At 45.5% G+C, this 19415-nt stretch overlaps 1 protein-coding gene across 2 annotated transcripts in view; it reads right to left on the bottom strand.

The window, feature by feature from the left end:
- Positions 1-19008, bottom strand: part of LOC141129433 (uncharacterized) — a 33015-nt gene extending 14007 nt beyond the window's left edge. For both annotated transcript variants that reach the window (XR_012241826.1, XM_073617467.1), the window contains exons 1-4: positions 18874-19008; positions 10766-11098; positions 3437-3700; positions 1191-1287 (exon numbers count right to left, since the gene is read on the bottom strand). Coding sequence is in view for 1 of the 2 variants with exons in the window: in XM_073617467.1 (XP_073473568.1) it covers positions 1191-1287; positions 3437-3700; positions 10766-11098; positions 18874-18904 (725 nt within the window). In the remaining variant the exon portion in view is untranslated. The remainder of the gene's footprint in view (positions 1-1190; positions 1288-3436; positions 3701-10765; positions 11099-18873) is intronic.
- Positions 19009-19415: the final 407 nt, after the last annotated feature.

The raw sequence follows: 19415 nt of genomic DNA, 5'->3' as shown, positions 1-19415 counted from the left end.
CCTGGAAACCCTTTTAGAGGATGCTGATCTCTCAAAACCACTTTCCCAAACTTACCGAGCACTCCTACCATCCATCCAGGTTGGACTGGATGGTCTGCTTGGTTTGTGGCCAGCAACTGGACAGCGAAGACTGAGAAGACCTGTGGGACTACCCAATTTAGCCACTGGTTGCAACTAGGGACAAACTGATCCAATTCAAAATCCTACACAGGATCTACTACACGCCCCAACACCTCCACTGCATATACCCAGCCTCCTTAGCCAGCTGCTGGAGATGCTCTGGTACTCCTGCAGGTTTCACACATATATTCTGGGAATGCCCACAGATCCGGGACTATTGGCGGGAGGTAACTCAATTTGTTTATGGTTTAACCACCATTCCTACCCCTCAGACAATTAGTGTCTGCCTCCTTGGCCTAGTGGAACAACTTTCACTAGCTAAAGCAACGCGCACCCTAATAAGTATCCTTCTTTTTTATGCGAGAAAAGCCATAGTACTGAAATGGAAGTCAGCTTATCCCCCACCCTGTCATCATGGAAGCATCTAGTAAACACAATGATACCCCTCTATAAAGCAACATATCTGTTTTGAGGGTGCCCCAAAAAATATGAAAAAGTTTGGCATCTGTGTACAGACTCAGAGTCCACAACAGATGATCAGCCCTCAGGGAAATAACCCAGATAGATTTCCTCTGCATATACCCGGCTCTGCTAAGAGCTGAGATCCAGACACCTTGAGGTGTAAGCTTAGAATTTAAAACAACCACACTTATTCTTAAATATCCTGATAGGATTAAAGGCCGATAACTAAAAGAGAGATGGGGTCCTCCAGGAAACAATATCTCCTATCATAATCATAACATGTGTAACCTGAGTGATGACTGTGTTGTGTTGTGTTTAGTTAGGAATGTGTAGTTTTTAAGGTAAACTGTTAGTTGTACTCTGTTACGCACATGGTATGCCCCAAAGGCCCTGCTTTGTACCTCAACAACACAAAAAATTTCAATAAAGAGAACTTTCAAAAAAAAAAAATAAACCTTTACATAAAATATAAGATACCCTTTAGTACATTCAATGCCCACTCACAGCCAGAGGGTGGCAATACTGATAAATCAGTGTCTGTATTCACTGAATGACTACTGTCTATTTCAGTGCAATAATATACTATAGAGAGAAGGAATGTTACTCACCACATGCATGATTTAATGCAGGTGACCACTAACAACATTAGTGCACCACCAATGAGGGAACCAAAGTAAATAACCCTTCTTCCAGACAAATCAGAAGCTGTAAATAAATGCAACGTAGAGACAATTTCTAAGTTTAACATACACACATAAGATAAATATACATACATATATAAAATATGTATCAGTTTGTATGGTCGGTGGACATGTGACGTCTCATCTGTATAGTCCTCCATCAGGAGAGCAGAGAAGAGACAACATGACACTGAGGGCTGGTTCACACTGATCTAACATACGCTCCGACTTCCAGAGCACAAGTCACATGACATGTTAAAAGCAATGGTTCCCTATGAGAGCCGTCTTAACTGGTCTGAATTGTGTCGATCCAACTTTGAAAATGCTTCCTGCACTGCTTTGGTCTGACTTGAGCACGATTTCAGCCCAATGATTTGAATGGAAGTCAGGATAATCATCTTAACAGATCCCATGCCAAAATTGACAAAAAAAAGTTGTGGGGTCCCCCCCCGATCCATACCAGGCCCCTTTTGTCTGGTATGGATTTTGAGGGGAAACCCCACACCAAAATAAAAATAAAATAATGACGTGGGATCCCCCAAAATCCATACCAGACCCTTATCCAAGCACACAACCAGGAGGTCAGGCAAGGGGGGCATTCGAACGCTCCCCTTCCTGGACCATACCAGGCCTCATGCCCTCAACATGGGGGGTGGGTGCTTTGGGGCAGGAGGGGCTTTCTTCCCCCTCACCCCAAAGCACCTTGTCCCCATGTTAATGGGGACAAGGGGCCTCTTCCTGGCAACCTTAGGCGGTGGTTGTGGAAGAAGATGAAAAAGAAAAAAGAAAAAGAAGGAATCGGAAAAGAGACAAGATATCAATAAAGGGAGAAGACAGCGGGGGGAGAAGACCGGACGAAGAAGACTCCTTGGATCTACGACAGGGGACATTCTTCAATTAAAGAGTAAGTAAACCCTGATGGGTTTTACTTCCTCTTCACTTCCCTGCAAAGGTAAAGCATAATGGGCTATTATGCATCGCATAGTAGCCCATTATGTGTCACTTACCTGAAAACAAAGCCTGCGATGTCACCTCTGTCTCTGCTGGCTGGAAGCGTCCATCTTCAGCCCTCTTCCTTACGGGGTCGTGGAGTCCAGCTCTGTGCCTGGCTGGAGTCACGTGATGTCACTCCCGCACATGTGCATGATCATGCCCTTTCTAAAGTGCACATGCGCCAATGACGTTGGCGCAAGTGTATATTGTAAATATCTCCTGAAGTGTGCAGGTTTAGGAGATATCTCTAGCATGTACAGGTAAGCCTTAATATAGGCTTACCTGTAGGTAAATGTGGTTGTACAGGGTTTACAACCACTTTAATAAAGGACTTGTCAAAAAACATCTTTTGTTTTGTGTAACACTACACGTCTTTTTTCGGGGTGAATGGGTAGGGGTACGACGTACCCTATACTCCTTCACATGGGGGGGAAGGGATCTGGGGGCCCTCTTGTGAAAGGGGGCTTCCAGATTTTGATAAGCCCGCAGACCCCCACAACCACAGCCCAGGGTTGACGGGAAGAGGCCCTTGTCCCCATTAACATGGGGACAAGGTGCTTTAGGTTGGGGGGGTAGAGCTAGATAAGGGTCTGGCATGGATTTTGGTGGGGACCCCCATGCCGTTTTTTGTTTTTTTATTTGGCGTGGGTTTTTCTCTCAAAATCCATACCAGACCGAAGGGTCTCGTATGGTCTTGGGGGACCCCACATTGTTTTTTCTTTTGAATTTTAACATGGTGTTCCCCCTCAAGATCCATACCAGACTCAAAGGAATTGTTTTACTTGGTCAAAGGACAAGTCACAATCATCTAAAAGTTGGATCCCATTCATTAAAGTCGCATGGAAGTCAGACATGAAGTAGCAGGGCAAAGTCATATCAGAAGTCGTACTACTTTCATGTCAGATCAGTGTGAACATAGCCTAGGGGGTTCATTTAATAAAGCTGGAGAGTGCAAAATCAGGCTTACTTCTGAATAGAAATCGATCAGCTTCCAGGTTTTATTTTCAAAGCTTAATCGAACAAGCTGAGGTTAGAAACTGATTGGTTTCTATGCAGAAAACTGATTTTGCACTCTCCAGCTTTAGTAAATAACCCCCCCGTGTTACTAATCTGTGTCACACTCCCACTATGATCATCTTCTATACAGATCAGATTATTCCCCCAGTATTTGCCCCTCTCACCTTCGATCTCCAGCCGGTAATCCCGGATCGCCTCACTGACCGGGTTTTTGACCCTGACCCGGAATCTCCTCTCAGGGTCCATTGTATGCACATCGGGGACAATCAGCGTCCTATTGTCATCTATCAGCTGGTATATTTCAGGGATCGGTTCCCCGTCCATCTCCCACGTCACAGCGCTCTCTTCTCCAGAGAACTCAACACTCAAAGTCAAGTCCAGACTCTTCCAGGTGCTCCTCTTGGTTATGTTATGGATGAGAACTGGATCTAGAATTTTGAAGAGAATGACCGTCACCATCTGTTATTGTGTCCCCAGCATGGAGCCCAGATACTTAAAGTGGTTGTAAACCCTTCCATATACCCAGTGAAGTGACTGGCCTCAGGTGATACACAGAGATTAAAACAAATCCTGCTACAAAAGTTGTACCTGTTTATCTGCAGTCTTCTCTTCTCTACATCCATTTAAAGTCCAGAATGTATAACATTTGTCAGAGCGTTCAAAAAAGGGGATAGAGTAATGACATCATACTCAGTGAGGAAAGCTGTGACAGCTGATTGGAGGAAAAGGCCACCTCCCCTCCACACAGCTCACAGGAACAGAGCTGAGGCTGTCAATCAGCTGAAGCTCCCCCGTCACCATTTTTCTCTTGGCGTCAGGAAAACTTGTCAGAAGTGATTCATGTTAATAGCAGAAGATGGAAGTAGCAGACATAAATGACACTTAGTTCTCTTAATTGAGACATACTATACAGTACACACAATAAAGGAATATGCTTTGTTCATTTTTCATGTCTGAGGTTTACAACCACTTTAATATAACGTACTAGCTCTTGTACACACACACACCCTTCATTATTCATGTGATCTGCACCCACCTACATACAGTTACTACTATTACTGGCATCTTTTATATGCGAGTGTCACTCCTCTTTGTTCCGAAAGTGTCCTTTATAGCAGCCATGTCCACTCTAAAATCCAATTAGTCAACCCAATTATTTACTAATTATTTAATTAGTTTTTTTCCTCCTCAGCCGTGACTACTTATTTATCAAAGACCTGACCTCAGTGGTGGAACTACCAGGGTGGCAAAGTTCACACTTTTGACTGGGCCCTGGCATTCCGCCACTGTTGGGAAGTGTTAATTATGACATAAAATTTCAATCTAGTTTTATAGTCTTTCGAATAAAATGCCATTTTAGTTTTAGTCATATTTTAGTCATCTGAATTGTTTTAGTTTTAGTAGTATTTTAGTCAACTAAAATCTCAAGTACATTTAGTCGACTAAAATCGAATGTGTTTCATTAAATTTTAATGCATTATTTAAGCATTTCTTTACAATTGCCAAACTCATTATATACTCCTGGAGTAAAAATCTAATAACATGTTTTTACTTTTGGTATAAGGTTTGAACGCAATGAGGAATTTAATACACTGTGGACCTAGTTCCAATATCACCCCCTAAATGAAGACCACCCTAAAAGTTTGGGAAATTGTCAGGGACAAGGCCCTGGAGTCCGGCAGCTGGTCCCCCCATACTCTTTATGGGGTAACCCCCGATTGTCGCACTTCCAAACTATTCCAGACCCAGTGTTATGGGCCCACAGTGGAGTCACCACGCTGGCGGACATAATGTCCCCTGATAGTGTACTCTCATTTGATGCCTTGAAGAAACAAAGAGGGTTACCTAACCGCATGTTCTTCAGGTACCTACAACTCTGCCATGCCTATCAATCCCAGTTTCCCACACCACCGGTGTGGGGAACCATCTATACTCGGTTCTGGCAGGCCTGGACACCTCCAAGGTCTTGCAGCTGTTTTCAGTTTGGCAGGGGGACATACCCTCATTGGCTGATGATGACTGGGAAGAGGGCATCCAGCAATACCTCCCTCTGATGATATCTGCCAGAGACAGATTTATTCAACTAAAATTCCTACATAGAGCCTACTTCTCCCCACAACGCTTGGCAAAAATATACCCCAACAGCAGCTCCGTCTGCACCAAATGCACATCGGAGGAGGGCACTTTCTTCCATGTAGTTTGGTCCTGCCAGCATATACAGACTTTCTGGAGGGGGTAGTTAACGTAATAAATTCAGTTGGTGTGACAGACCTAGCCGGGACAGAGGCTTTTGGAGGGGACTGAATGCTAGCCTCTTGCCGACCGATCACGGGCCCTGGCATTTGGGGGAATGGTGTTCTTTGTGATCTGTAAGCCTGGGGACCCTTGAGGTGATGCTACTTTGGTTTCAGGTCCATATCCCCCCAAGAGACACAGACTCTGGGAACCCTGTATTTGCCATATTACAAATAGTGACTGATTCATACTGTTGGGACACATACTGTTAGATGCTAATGTCATCAACTCCAAGCCACCTGTCTGTTGTCTTCTATAATGTAAATGAGTCTAGTGTGGCTTCTCTTTCAGCCATTGTTGTCTGGGCTAATTAACCCTGCAATTGTATGAAGGAGTCCTGTGTTTAAACTTATGATAATGTATCATCTATTGTGTGAAGCTCGGTGACAACAAGTCTGTCCTAAAGGTCACCTAGGCTGTCTAAAGGATTAGATAATTAGCTTATGTTAATTAGGTTTCTGGTGAGAGGTTGTATTTTCATCCTGCTGTATATAATTGTGTGAGATCTCAAAATAAAGATTCATTCCTGTTTGACCCTCAAGACAGAACCTTGTCTCGTACTTGGGGGGACAATTATTCGTATGGGTTTCTTGTTCGGCTGATTGGGGTGTTCGGTAGCTGCCTTGTGTTCGGGAATGGAATGTCCTAAACGACTTTAACCCCTTTCATACTCGGGGTGTCATTACAACTGGTGGCAAGCAGCTGGATCATTCCCACAGCCCAGAAGGACAGCTACAAGAGGACACAGACCGATGGAAGCACGGCTAAAGCGCTCTTCCCTCAAAGACTTACTGGAGAACCGGGGCCGACCGGCCAACAATCGTAAGAAGAGGGACATTATCGCAGGACTAGTCGAAATGGATAGAGCCGAAAGACCCAACATAACCGAAAGGCCCAGCGTAACAGACAGGACACCCGAAGAGGCAAGTTTTGATCAGGCTGTTAACATAAGACTGGCACATTATGGTCCTAACCCTACAACGGAGATCATAGACCTAGTTATAGTGGCTGTGGAGGAAAATTGGCTACAGCAAAGAGGTGCTGCAGCAGCAGAAGTCACAGCAGCACCAACTGAAAGGAGAGGAGGTACAGATACCAGCCGCCATGGAAGAGGAATTCAGAAGGAGGTTGCGAGAGATGCAGATACAGCATAGAGGACCAGTATCAGTGCAGGTCCTGCTGGGATGGTCTGATTCTATCCGCTGCGAACTATGGAAGAAAGCTCTAGCTCTCGAGCAGCAACATCAGGGAAAAGTTCTACCCTCCATCCATGTAAGTAATGGTCGCAGTATGAAGTACGAATGCTGTTATTGGGGGAACAACCGAAGCAGGAGTGGACAGCTGAGTTAAGCAGTCTGATCTAAGCAGAGATGCGGTTGGACGAGAGCTACAGAGCCCTCCGGTGGTATGTAGCCCAAGAGTGCCCGTGGTCAGCGGAGGACAGCCCCACAGAAAGCTTTGACTATGATGGCCTGGGATTGTTGTATTGGAGGCTGTCCAGGGACCCTGCCTTTGGGAGTGATCGGGAGTGGCGTTTGGAGGAAATAATGGAGCACAGAGAGAGAAGACTGAATGTGTCAGAAGGGCTCTGGGTACAGGAAGATTTGAGTTTCTGGCCATTCAGGAGCTGGAGATCGCCTACAGACATCTGCTAGACTCTGCTCAGCAGCAGGGTGGGGCTCCCTTTGCCTGGGACTATCAGGAAATACCAGCTGACAACTCCAAAATCCTGGCTGAAGAATCGGCAGTGGAAAATCTGGAGATTGCCATCCCCAAAGCTGAAGTGCTGAAAACAGGGCAGAGTTCTGCTAATCTCTGCCCAGCACTGATAGCATCTTCTGGGTTCCATGGACAGGAGATGTGAACCTCTATCCCCAGACACCAGTTGTAGAGACAGGGGATTTGATAGACTTTTCTGCTGAGGAAGAACAACCTGATGGGCCTCCAGCAGAAGAGCTGGTATCAGGGCCAAACTTCAGTGTGCTCTGCCCAGCACCAACAGCAGTATCTGTGGAGTTGCAAGGAACTTCCCCAGCTGAGGCGCTGGTCACCGGACAAAGGGTCCAAGACCTCTGCCCCACATCATGGCAGTTCCGGAGGCTCATGGTGAGAGGGTGGAAATCACTTCCCAGCAGCCAGATGTGGGAATGGAAAAGGAAGCAGCCAGCTCACCTCCCCAATGGCAGCTGCACAGTTTGGGAGGGGAGGAATTCAGCCTCCTGCCCCAACAGTTAGCCAAAGCAGATGATGTGGAGTCCCCAGCAGAAGTGCTGGCAACAGGGCAGAGTGCTACCAAACTCTGCCCAGCAATGGCAACAACTGTGGAGTTCCAGGGAGCTGGGGCAGTCAGCTCATCTCTCCAGCCACAGATTACAGAATGTATAGACTTAATGGACTGTTCAGAGGATGATATAGATTATGCATCACCTGCTCAAGTACTGGCAGCAGGACAGAGTACTGCAGACCCCTGCTCTACACCCATGGCAGTTTCGGAGGCCCTAGGTGAGAAGGTGATGGTTCCTCTCTCCCAGTGGATTTCAGAGATGCAGGGAGGAGAAGCAGCCATTTTCCCTCTCCAACAAGGGTTCATGCACCTGGGAGACAATACCAGTGAAAGGGAGTTCCAACAGCAGACGGCGCCCCAGAATGATGAATTTCCTGTAAAGGTGGATGGGACTTCAGTCTCCACCTGTATACCCCAGGGATGCTGGGCAGTCAGCCCAGATCCCCAACAGCATGACGAAGTGAGCCTAGTCACCCTGTCTTCTCCAACGGCTGTAAGGACTCAATCCTGGGTTATCCTGGGTTTTATTTGTGGTTTGTGTTGAAAGTTGGAGAGCCTTCTTTTTTTTCTTTTGTTTCATAAATGAAAGGCTTCTTCACTTGGCACAGTAATACTTATCAACAATATCTTTCAAGAAATATATGAAGACTATTCCTGGTTTGTTTGATTCTGAACTATACATGTTAATTGAAAGAGCTGGTCACATTGATCTCTGTTTCATGTACTCCAATGTAGGAGCCGGACAGTCTGTTGCTGGGGGTCTTCTGCTATTGTCTGTTTATTAGGGTGCTATGTGTTTTGTGCTAAGCATGTCTCTCCCATGGTTATTTGTTAATTGGATCACCTATTGTCTGATTAATCACAACATTGTCTGGGTGGGCATTGAGTGACCTAGGCTGGTTTAAGTACCTAGTTAATTAGCTCATGTTAATTATATTTTTGTATACTGCTGCCTTTGCATATGATAATGTGATTGTGTACTGTATATTCTGTGTGAGTTTCAATAAAGTGTTCCGGTTTTCATACAAGCTGTTTGTTGGCTAGCCTTGTATGCTGTGGCTATAATATCTGGTATCTATGCTCAGACTGGAGGAAGCGGTATACTTATGGAAGCACCAAAGCTGGGTGCTGGGACAGTTCCGTCACAAGCAGCTATACCACTTGCAAAAATCTGGGGCCTCATAAACAACTATTAAAAAAACAGACCGCTGTCATTGATGCTAAAGGGGGCAATACACAGTATTAAGAACTAAGGGGATGCAGACTACTGAATGGTGGGGGGCATTTCATTGGTTTACTTGTTGCCATGTTTTGTTTTTCAATTGTGTCATTCTGCTATTACCTACAGTTACAGAATATGAATCCCATAAGAAATGGGTTTTGCCCGCTCACTCACGTATTCTTTAACCGCTTCAGCCCCGGAAGATTTTACCACCTTCCTGACCAGAGCACCTTTTGCGATTCGGCACTGCGTCACTTTAACTGACAATTGCGCGGTCGTGCGACGTTGCATCCAAACAAAATTTTTCCTCTGTTTAGTCCGATATTTATTCTTCTACATATTTTTACTAAAAAAAATTGTATATTGATTGGTTTGCGTAAAAGTTATAGCGTCTACCAAATAGGGCATAGTTTTATGGCATTTTTATTATTCATTTTTTTCAATAGTAATGGCGGCAATCTGCGATTTTTATCAGTACTGCAACATTATGGCGGACACGTCGGACTATTTTGACACATTTTTGGGACCATTGGCAATTTTACAGCGATCAGTGCTATAAAAATGCATTGATTACTGTAAAAATGTCACTGGCAGCGAAGGGGTTAACCACTAGGGGGCATTCAAGGGATTAATGTGTTGCCTATTGTGTGTTCTAACTGAAGGGGGGAGGGGACTGTGTAGGGAAAGAGATAGATTGCTGTTCATACTCTGTATGAACAGACGATCTTTCACTTCTCCCCTCAGAGAACCAGAAACTGTTTACACACACAGATCCCGGTTCTCCGTGTTCCCCAAGCGATCGCGGGAGCCCAGCGGTGATCGTGACTGCCGGGCACTCGCATCGGCTCCGTGGGCGAGCAGGGGGCATGTGCGCGTGCCTCCGGTTGTGCGCATGCGCCCCCTAGTGGCCACAGTGCGAAGCAACGTTACATAACGTCGTTTCGCCCAGCCGTGCCATTCTGCCACAGTACAACTGTGGCGGATGGTCGGCAAGTGGTTAAAAATGGCACATACTGTATTTTACAAATTCTCCAAGGGGAGGCAAACTTTTGAGCACAGCTGTCTATACTTCACACTGCTCCACCTTATGTACTATGCTTTACATTACATGCTCCACTTTGTACAGCCTCTACTGTACATTCCTCCATGCACACTGCTCTTTATTGAGCCACTGTCTATCGCCCCTTCTTTAAAGTGGTTGTAAACCCTTTTGTGTGACATTTAGCTATAGGTAAGCTTAGAATAAGGCTTACCTATAGGTAGTGGAAACATCTCCTAAACGTACACCGTTTAGGAGTTATTTCACTTGTAGTGTGCCAATCTCGTTATCGGCGAATGCGCTGTGAAGAAACGGACCACCATGTCGTTTCTTCCCCCAGCGTGTGCCGTGACTGACAGCTCCCGTGTGCATGCGCGGGAGTGATGTCACGTGGCTCCGGCCAGCCACAGAGCCAGAGTCTTCAGCCCCGGAAGGAAGAAGGGCGAAGATGGACGCAGCCTGCACAGGGGACAGCACGGGCTTGGTTTGCGGGTAAGTGTCATATAATGGGCTAGTATGCGATGTATACTAGCCCATTATGCTTTTAATTTGCAGGCCTTGCATGGAGAAAAAAAGGAAGTAAAACCTATTGGTGTTTGCTTCCTCTTTACGTGGCCAGACATAGATGTGTGAAGCAGTATATGGACTCTTACCCTTCACACGGATCTCTGTAGAGGACATTAAATAATCCTTATCACTGTAACTGTAATACCAGGTTTCATACACACAGGAGTCGTCCTTCCTGGCTTGTGTCAGCTTCCAGCAGCCACTGCCTGTGTCCAGTCGGAGTCTGAGGTCATGATAATTAGTGTATTTGTAATGCGGGAAATACTCTATCATCGTCTTCTCCTTCTCTCCGCACTGTCTGAACAGCTCCATTTTACCTATATAGTCAGGACACTTCATATTACAGTCAGTGATGTCTGATCCGCTCTGTACATACACCGTTCCTGATGACACCGATATGATCATCATACACAGGAGACCTGGGAAGAGAAGAGAAATGTTCACAGAAATGCTATAGTGTTGTAAGCAGGTTCCCTACAAGTGTATTAGTTGGGTAGTTGGCTGGCCTAGACTGAGGAAGGGGTTAACTGCTAGAACCTCAGTTCCTGGGCTTTTTGGGCCCTGCCTGTCCACCCTGTGATATAAATGGGGGGGGGCAGAGCCTGCCCACTCTCGTAGATGCTGTAACCACCATGGGACATTGAGAGGGACTGCTGCGCCCAGGTCAGTCATGTTCCTCCACCCCAAACTTGCTTATCCATGTCTTTATGGACCATGTAAAGGCAGGCGTCCTAATACTTTTGGGTACTCACGTTTTTAGTGTGATTTGCGTTTTGTGTTTTATTTTTATTTTTACATTCATTGCATATAGCTGGTTGCTAAGGAGTGGGTCGGGAAGCCGGCCACCACGTTCTTAGTAATGGATGAGTCATCAGCTGTCAGGGGACTTCCCTGCTGAATGTAAAAAAAAAAAAAGCGGGCTAGAAAAATTGCCGAAAAAAATGGCGTGGGGTCCCCCCGTATATAGCAGGCCCTTCAGTCTGGTATGGATTCGGAGGGGAGTCCCCCCACGGCAATTGTTTTTTAACTGACCCCCCAAAAATCCATACCAGACCCTTATCCGAGCATGCAACCCGGCTGGTCAGGAAAGGGAGGGGACAAGCGAGCCCCCCCTTCTGAACCATACCAGACTGCATGCCCTCAACATGGGGGGGTGCTTGATGGGAACAAGGCCCACTTGCCGACAACCCTGGCCGTTGGTTGTGGGGTTCTTCTGGAACCTGGAGGGGCCCCCAGATTCCGGCCTCCTCTATGTGAATAGGTATCGGGTACATTGTACCCCTACCCATTCACCAAAAAAGCAGTGAAATGTAAAAAAAAAGAACCTTTTAAAAAAAAATTGCTCTGCCTTCACCCTGAGCCATCTTCTCCCGGAGCCATCTTCTCCTGCACAGGGCCTGGTATGGACTGGGGGGGCCCATTCAGTTTTTTAAGTGAATTTTTTTATCCAGCAATTTTTAGTTTCATTCAGCTGACAGCGGGTAAGCCGTTGCTAAGGACGCAGCGGCCGGCTTCCCAACCCGCTCCTTAGCAACCAGCTATATACAGTGAATGTTAAAAAAGACACAAATCGCAAAATGCAAATCCCCGCAAAATTGTGGTAAAATTGCGGTAAAAACGCAGTACTTGTGTTTTGGATACAAGTCCATTGAAGTATACTTAATGCAAAACGCTGCATTTTGCAGGGAAAAAAGTCCCCGACCCTTTCCAAAAACGCAGAGGCACAAAAAAGCATTGATGTAAATGTGTTCCATAGGAACCCATGTTAACCACTTGCAGACTGCCGGTCACTATACAGCTGCTGTTTGAAGAGGAATACTGTTGTTATGGCTGTAGATAGCTGCCATAACCCCGGTATCCTCTTCTTCATCGGGGCGGTGGGATTTCAGATAAAAGTGGTCTTAGCAGCGTATTGGCAACTAGATTACTTTTATCGGGGGCGGGAGAGGGGCCCTGCCTCCCGCCACGCTCAGGGCATCTCCACCGCTTACCGGAGCCATCGGTAGCGGCGGAGATGATCGCGTTCTTTCCCCTCTGAAGCTGGATGCCGAGTGAGGGAAAGATGGCTCCCACTCTGCTCTATAACATTAGATGGCGGAAGTGAGGTTAAAGGTCACTTCTGTCCAATGGTCTTAAAGGGGAATTTTTTTTGTAAAAAAAATATGACATTTATTTTTTTTTTTAATTGCATTTTAGTGTATAAATGAGATCTGAGGTCTTTTTGACCCCAGATCTCACATTTAAGAGATCCCGTCATGTTTTTTTTCTATTACAAGGGATGTTTTTTTTTCAAAAAGACTGTAAAAATAAAAAATAAAAAGTAAAATAAATAAGAAAAAAATATTTTTTTTAAAGCGCCCCGTCCCGCTGAGCTCGTGCGCAGATGCGAACGTATGCATGAGTAGTGCCCGCATATGAAAACGGTGTTCAAACCACACATGTGAGGTATCGTCGCAATCGTTAGAGCGAGAGCAATAATTCTAGCACAAGTCCTCCTCTGCAACTCAAAACTGGTAACCTGTAAAAATTTTCAAACGTCGCACTATGGTGACATGTTGGGTATCAATTTACTTGGCGTAACATTATCTTTCATAATATAAAAAAAATGGGCTAACTTTACTGTTCTCTTATTTTTTAATTAAAAAAAAGTGTATTTTTTCCAAAAAAAGTGCGCTTGTAAGACTGCTGCGCAAATACAGTGTGACATAAAGTATTGCAAAAAACGCCATTTTATTCTTTAGGGTGTCTCAAAAAATATATATATAATTTTTGGGGGTCCTAAGTAATTTTCTAGCAAAAAAATGATTTTAAATCTCAAAAAGAAGCTCGGTCCTTAAAGCGGTTGTATACCTTTTTTTTAACTTTTACCTACAGGTAAGCCTATAATAAGGCTTACCTGTAGGTAAAAAAATATCTCCTAAACCTGTAAAGTTTAGGAGATATTCCCCTCGCTATGAGCCGCTGACTGCAGCGGCGCATGCACCCAGGGGATTCTCGGCTGACAACCCGGCAAACTCCAGAGCTTGCCGGACAGAAGCGCCGGAGCCGCGATACCCGGAAGACACGCCGGGGGGAAATGTCAGCTCCCTCGGCATGGACAGGGTGAGATGCCGGCGCCTCGTTCTAAGGTAAGTATCTCATAATGAGCTAGTATGCGGTGCATACTAGCTCATTATGCCTTTTCCCTTGCAGGTGTAGGAAAAAAAAAAGCCAGCAGGTATACAACAGCTTTAAGTGGTTAAAAAAGTTCCCTGCATTTCTGCAAGATGCAAAAAGCATAAAAAAATGCATTAGTGTGAATGGAGACTCAGCACTAATCATGTGCTACAAACGAGTCCCAAAGACTGAAGTGTTACTGAATAACAGCAGAGAAATCTCAGGTCCCCTCCCCCGCCACAAGTGTTTTCCCCGCACCAGTATGGATCCAACCTAGGTATAAAATGGATGTTACTCTCCAAAGATAAGGAGCCCCAGGTGCTGGCTAATGCTAATCCATGCTGTGAGTAGAAGAGAAAGTCCGGACAGCTGCACACCAGGAAAATATAATCCAATGAAATTCCTTTATTGTAAAATCAGGATCAAATCATATACAAGACACCATGGATAGAGTGTACAGGCAATCAGCTAACGCGTTTCACGCTCTTGCGGAGCGCTTACTCCCCCGCCAGACAGGTCTGTGCTCTGTGGCAAAGTGGTGTAAGCCCTGGTTCACATTGGTGTGATTTGGCATGCAATTTGATGCATGGCATTTGCGGCGCCGCACCGATTCCCAAAAGTAGTTTCTGTACAACCTTTGGTGATTTCGGGGTGCGATTTCCATTGACATCTGTGCAGGAACCCGCACAGATGTCTCTGACATCGCCCCCTGAAATCAGGACTGACATGCGGGAATGAAAGCTGAACTCACAAGATTTAATTCCCGCAGTCATTGTGAAAAAGGGCTGAATCTCAGGACTGGATGGATACAGAATCATGTTGGGACAGATTACAGAACTGAAACTGTTACCGACCTTTATGAACAGTCAGCTGCCACCCAGCTGGCTCTTTGCAGAGTGATAAATACAGAAACTGAAAGCAAGTTCTTAGCGAAGGTGCATTAATATTAATAGACAATACAAAGCAGTAATATAGATCATAAGGCAGATCAATACAGATAAGCAGTCACAGACATTCCAGTCATTCCACATTCACAAACTCAGACAGTCACTGATCATGTAGAACTAGAGAGAAACCAATGTGAGGCCACCTTATCCATGACTATTCAGTATGGGGGCATCAGTGTAGAGCAGGGATATGCAATTAGCGGACCTCCAGCTGTTGCAAAACTACAAGTCCCATCATGCTTCTGCCTCTGGGTGTCATGCTTGTGGCTGTCAGAGTCTTGCTATGCCTCATGGGACTCGTAGTTCTGCAACAGCTGGAGGTCCGCTAATTGCTTATCCCTGGTGTAGAGGATGGGTGGGTCAATAATGGGGATGGAGGGGGAGTGAAGCACCTGCCAGGAATCTGTGGAGGTTATCATTAAAGATAAATGGGGATGTCACGATAGAAGATGGGGGTGATATCACTATAGAACAGGGGTGCCCACCACATCTTTCTCTGAGATGGCGGGTTGGCAAGCCCTGATTGCGGGTTCACGACCCACCATCTCCGAGCATCAGCGCAAAGGACGGAGCTGCCGCTAGAAGAATCAGAGCCGATGCTTCCTGTATAGCGCCGGCTCCTTCACAGGCGGAGTGATACCAAATGTACTCCTCCTGTGACAAGAAGCATCGGCTCTGCTGTCTACTGCAGCTGCATGCTTCTGTCACACTAATGCACGGGAACCCGTGATCTGGGACAGCAGCCAGCAGTGCCAGCCAGCAGTACCAGTATCCATACCAGCCACCAGTTCCAGCCACCAGTACCAGCACTCACCAGCAGTACCAGTACCAGCCATTAGTACCCGCCAGCAGTATCAGTACCCACCAGCAGTACCAGCCAGCAGTACCAGTACCCACCAGCAGTATCAGTACCCACCAGAAGTACCAGCCAGCAGTACCAGCCAGCAGTATCAGTACCCACCAGCAGTACCAGTACCCGCCAGCAGTACCAGTACCAGCCAGCAGTAACCGCCAGCAGTACCAGTACCCACCAGCACTACCAGTACCCACCAGCAGTACCATTACCAACCAGCAGTACCGGTCAGCAGTATCAGTACCCACCTGCAGTACCAGCCAGCAGTACCAGTACCCACCAGCAGTACCAGTACCTGCCAGCAGTACCAACCAGCAGTACCAGCCAGCCGTACCTGCCAGCAGGCAGTACCCAACAGCAGCACCAGCACCTGTCAGCAGTACCCAACAGCAATACCAGCCAGGAGTACCAGCACCTGTCAGCAGTACCCAACAGCAGTACCCACCAATAGTACCAGCCCTGGAGGACAGCCCGCAGCAGCCACCAGCCATAACCACCTGAGGAACAGCAGCAACCAGCTGCAGGAATCCTGAGGAAGAAGTGAAGATCAAGGTCAGTTAAGGTGCAGGTAAACTGCTGTGCATCAGTGTGAAAGCAGCCTTAGGCCCCTTTCACACAATCGTTCCGATCGCGTCTGCCTGTCTGTTTTTCAGGCGGACCCAATCAGACCCTCCATTCACCTCTATAGAGCGGCAGATGTAAACAGACTCGTGTCTGTTTACACCCGCCTATCTGCAATCCGATCTGCTTAAAAAAACAGAAGGGGATCTGTCCCCTTCTGTGTGGGCAGATTGGAGGGCCCTTAGAGTAGAGTGGGCTGCATCTGCGTCTGCTCTACATATGCAGAGTGGACACAGACCTGCCATCCGCCCGCTACGCTCATTGTGGCCCGTGACCGGTTACCAATTTGCTAAAGTGGCCCTCGCTCCTCAAAAGGTTGGGCACCCCTGCTATAAAAGATGGGGGTGATAGCACTATAGAAGATGGGGGTATATCACTATAGAAGATGGGGGTATATCACTATAGAAAATGGGGGTATATCACTATAGAAGATGGGGGTATATCACTATAGAAGATGGGGGTATGTCACTATAGACGATGGGGGTATGTCACTATAGAAGATGGGGGTATATCACTATAGAAGATGGGGGTATATCACTATAGAAGATGGGGTATATCACTATAGAAGATGGGGGGATATCACTATAGAAGATGAGGTATATCACTATAGAAGATGGGGGTATATCACTATAGAAGATGGGGTATATCACTATAGAAGATGGGGGATGTCACTATAGAAGATGGGGTATATCACTATAGAAGATGGGGGGATATCACTATAGAAGATGGGGGTATGTCACTATAGAAGATGGGGGATGTCACTATAGAAGATGGGGCTATATCACTATAGAAGATAGGGGATATCACTATAGAAGATGGAAGTATATCACTATAGAAGATGGAGGGTATCACTATAGAAGATGGGAGTATATCACTGTAGCAATAACTCACGGTGGAGCTGCTGGTTTAAGCAGGTCTGTTACCTTCACTTTGCTTCCCTCTGTTTCATCGGCACCGGGTCTAGGGTTCCGTTGAGTTTACCTCTGGACAACACACGCACCAACACTGGAGTACGTTTTCAATGCTTTATTGAACAATCAAACTTTAGGAAGTAGCAGGAAAGAGGCAGAAAAGGAAACCTTCAGGAGAAACTCAAATATCTTCTTACAAGATCTTGGCAACAAATGTCCCGGTAGAATTCAGATAATTATGTGGAATGCTTTCCCCTCATGGGACGCACTCTTTGCTCGTCTGGATAGGCCTCTCTCACCGGTCTAGCAGCCAGCACGCAGCACAAATCTAAAGTCTCTGCCACAGACTCACTTGGGGGGGTAAATCTGCACGATCCTCTGCCACAGGATGTATCAGATCTTCTGCAGTGAACAGTCAGTCACAGTGCCTGAACCTTTAAGCAAAAACCAGCCTGTGTTCCGTCCTGGTATGAGAACCAGGACGGAACACAGGCTGGTTTTTGCTTGCCTTGTGGTAAGTGCAATATTTGTGCGGTGGCGGATCACTGAGTGTGGTGTCTCTTTCATCTTTACCACCAAGTCTGGTTGAGTCCATTCATGGGCTTCTCTCTGGGACTGATTCTGATCAATTATCATATATAAAGATTTCCATCTACCACATATGGACATCACCTTTTGATTCACAGTTATATGTATGGACTTATATATATTTTTCTAAATATCGCAATGTTTCACATACATACATGAATTTTCTAATAGAGGTTTTTGGGACATCGATATAAGAATATTTCACATATCTTATTCATATATATTTTAGCGCGGTTATTTCTTTTTCTTTTGTCATTTTGGTGCACATCTCACTGTTTAACTGCTGCTTTTTGGGGGGTTTATCGATTTAGTGGTAGCGCAGTATGTTTTCTTGTTTTTTATGTTTGAACTTTTAACCTTCCTAACACACAATTTACTAAATTTACTTAATCAGCGCTACATCACTATAGAAGATGGGGGTATATCACTATAGAAGATGGGGTATATCACTATAAAAGATAGGGGTTTTATCACTATAGAAGATGGGGGAACGTCACTATAGAAGATGGAGTATATCACTATAGAAGATGGGGGTATATCACTATAGGAGATGGGGTATATCACTATAGAAGATGGGGGTATATCACTATAGGAGATGGGGTATATCACTATAGAAGATGGGGTATATCACTATAGAAGATGGAGTATATCACTATAGAAGATGGGGGTATATCACTATAGGAGATGGGGGTATATCACTATAGGAGATGGGGGGACGTCACTATAGAAGATGGGGCTATATCACTATAGAAGACAGGGGTATATCACTATAGAAGATGGGGGTATATCACTATAGAAGATGGGGGTATATCACTATAGAAGACAGGGGTATATCACTATAGAAGATGGGGGTATGTCACTATAAAAGATGGGGGTATATCACTATAGAAGATGGGGGGACATCAATATAGGAGATGGGGTTATATAACTATAGACGATGGGGGTATACCACTATAGAAGATGGGGCTATGTCACTATAAAAGATAGGGGTTTTATGACTATAGGAGATGGGGGGATATCACTACAGAAGATGGGTGGGGGGTATATCACTTTAGGGAATATTATAGATTGCTATACTAAGCTATGTGGGACCCTGGTATATATAATCATAGCCTTACCGTAAATACACCATTGGATTCTCTCTAACATCTCTGCTTTATTCCCCTCTGAATATTCAAGAAGTTATCATCTGACACTTTGAGGTACTAACAGAAACTGATTGCAAGTCCAGAACGTCATCAGCTTCCTGTAAATGCATCATATATTGTCAACATCTGATGGGATGGGCAAGGCTACTTGTCTGGAAAGTGATAATGAGTGGAATGGAATGGGGATACACTAGGAAATCTTCTCCGCTAGGAATGGGGGTACACTAGGAAAGCTAAAAGGATTTTTTTTAAATATGCGCAAAAAAGGGTCTGTAAACGAAATGGTTTAAGATGCTAGCAGACTTCAATATTACTTGAACTAACAACTTGATTACAATGACAGTCAGTTATCTTCAAAAAACATTGTCAATTGTACTACGAATTCAGCATTATCCCATGACAATCCACTACCACATTGATTGCCTGGGTTTCACTCTAACATTTTTCTTCTCTTCCATTGGCTGCCTCTTTAGGGAGGATGCAGGACCAGGGACATGTCTTTCTGGCCTAGG

Source organism: Aquarana catesbeiana, linkage group LG02 (genome assembly GCF_042186555.1).
Source record: "Aquarana catesbeiana isolate 2022-GZ linkage group LG02, ASM4218655v1, whole genome shotgun sequence".
In the NCBI taxonomy this organism is placed as follows: Eukaryota; Metazoa; Chordata; class Amphibia; order Anura; family Ranidae; genus Aquarana; species Aquarana catesbeiana.
The sequence above is the reverse complement of the archived record's forward strand: the minus strand, read 5'-3'. Positions and strand labels throughout refer to the sequence as shown.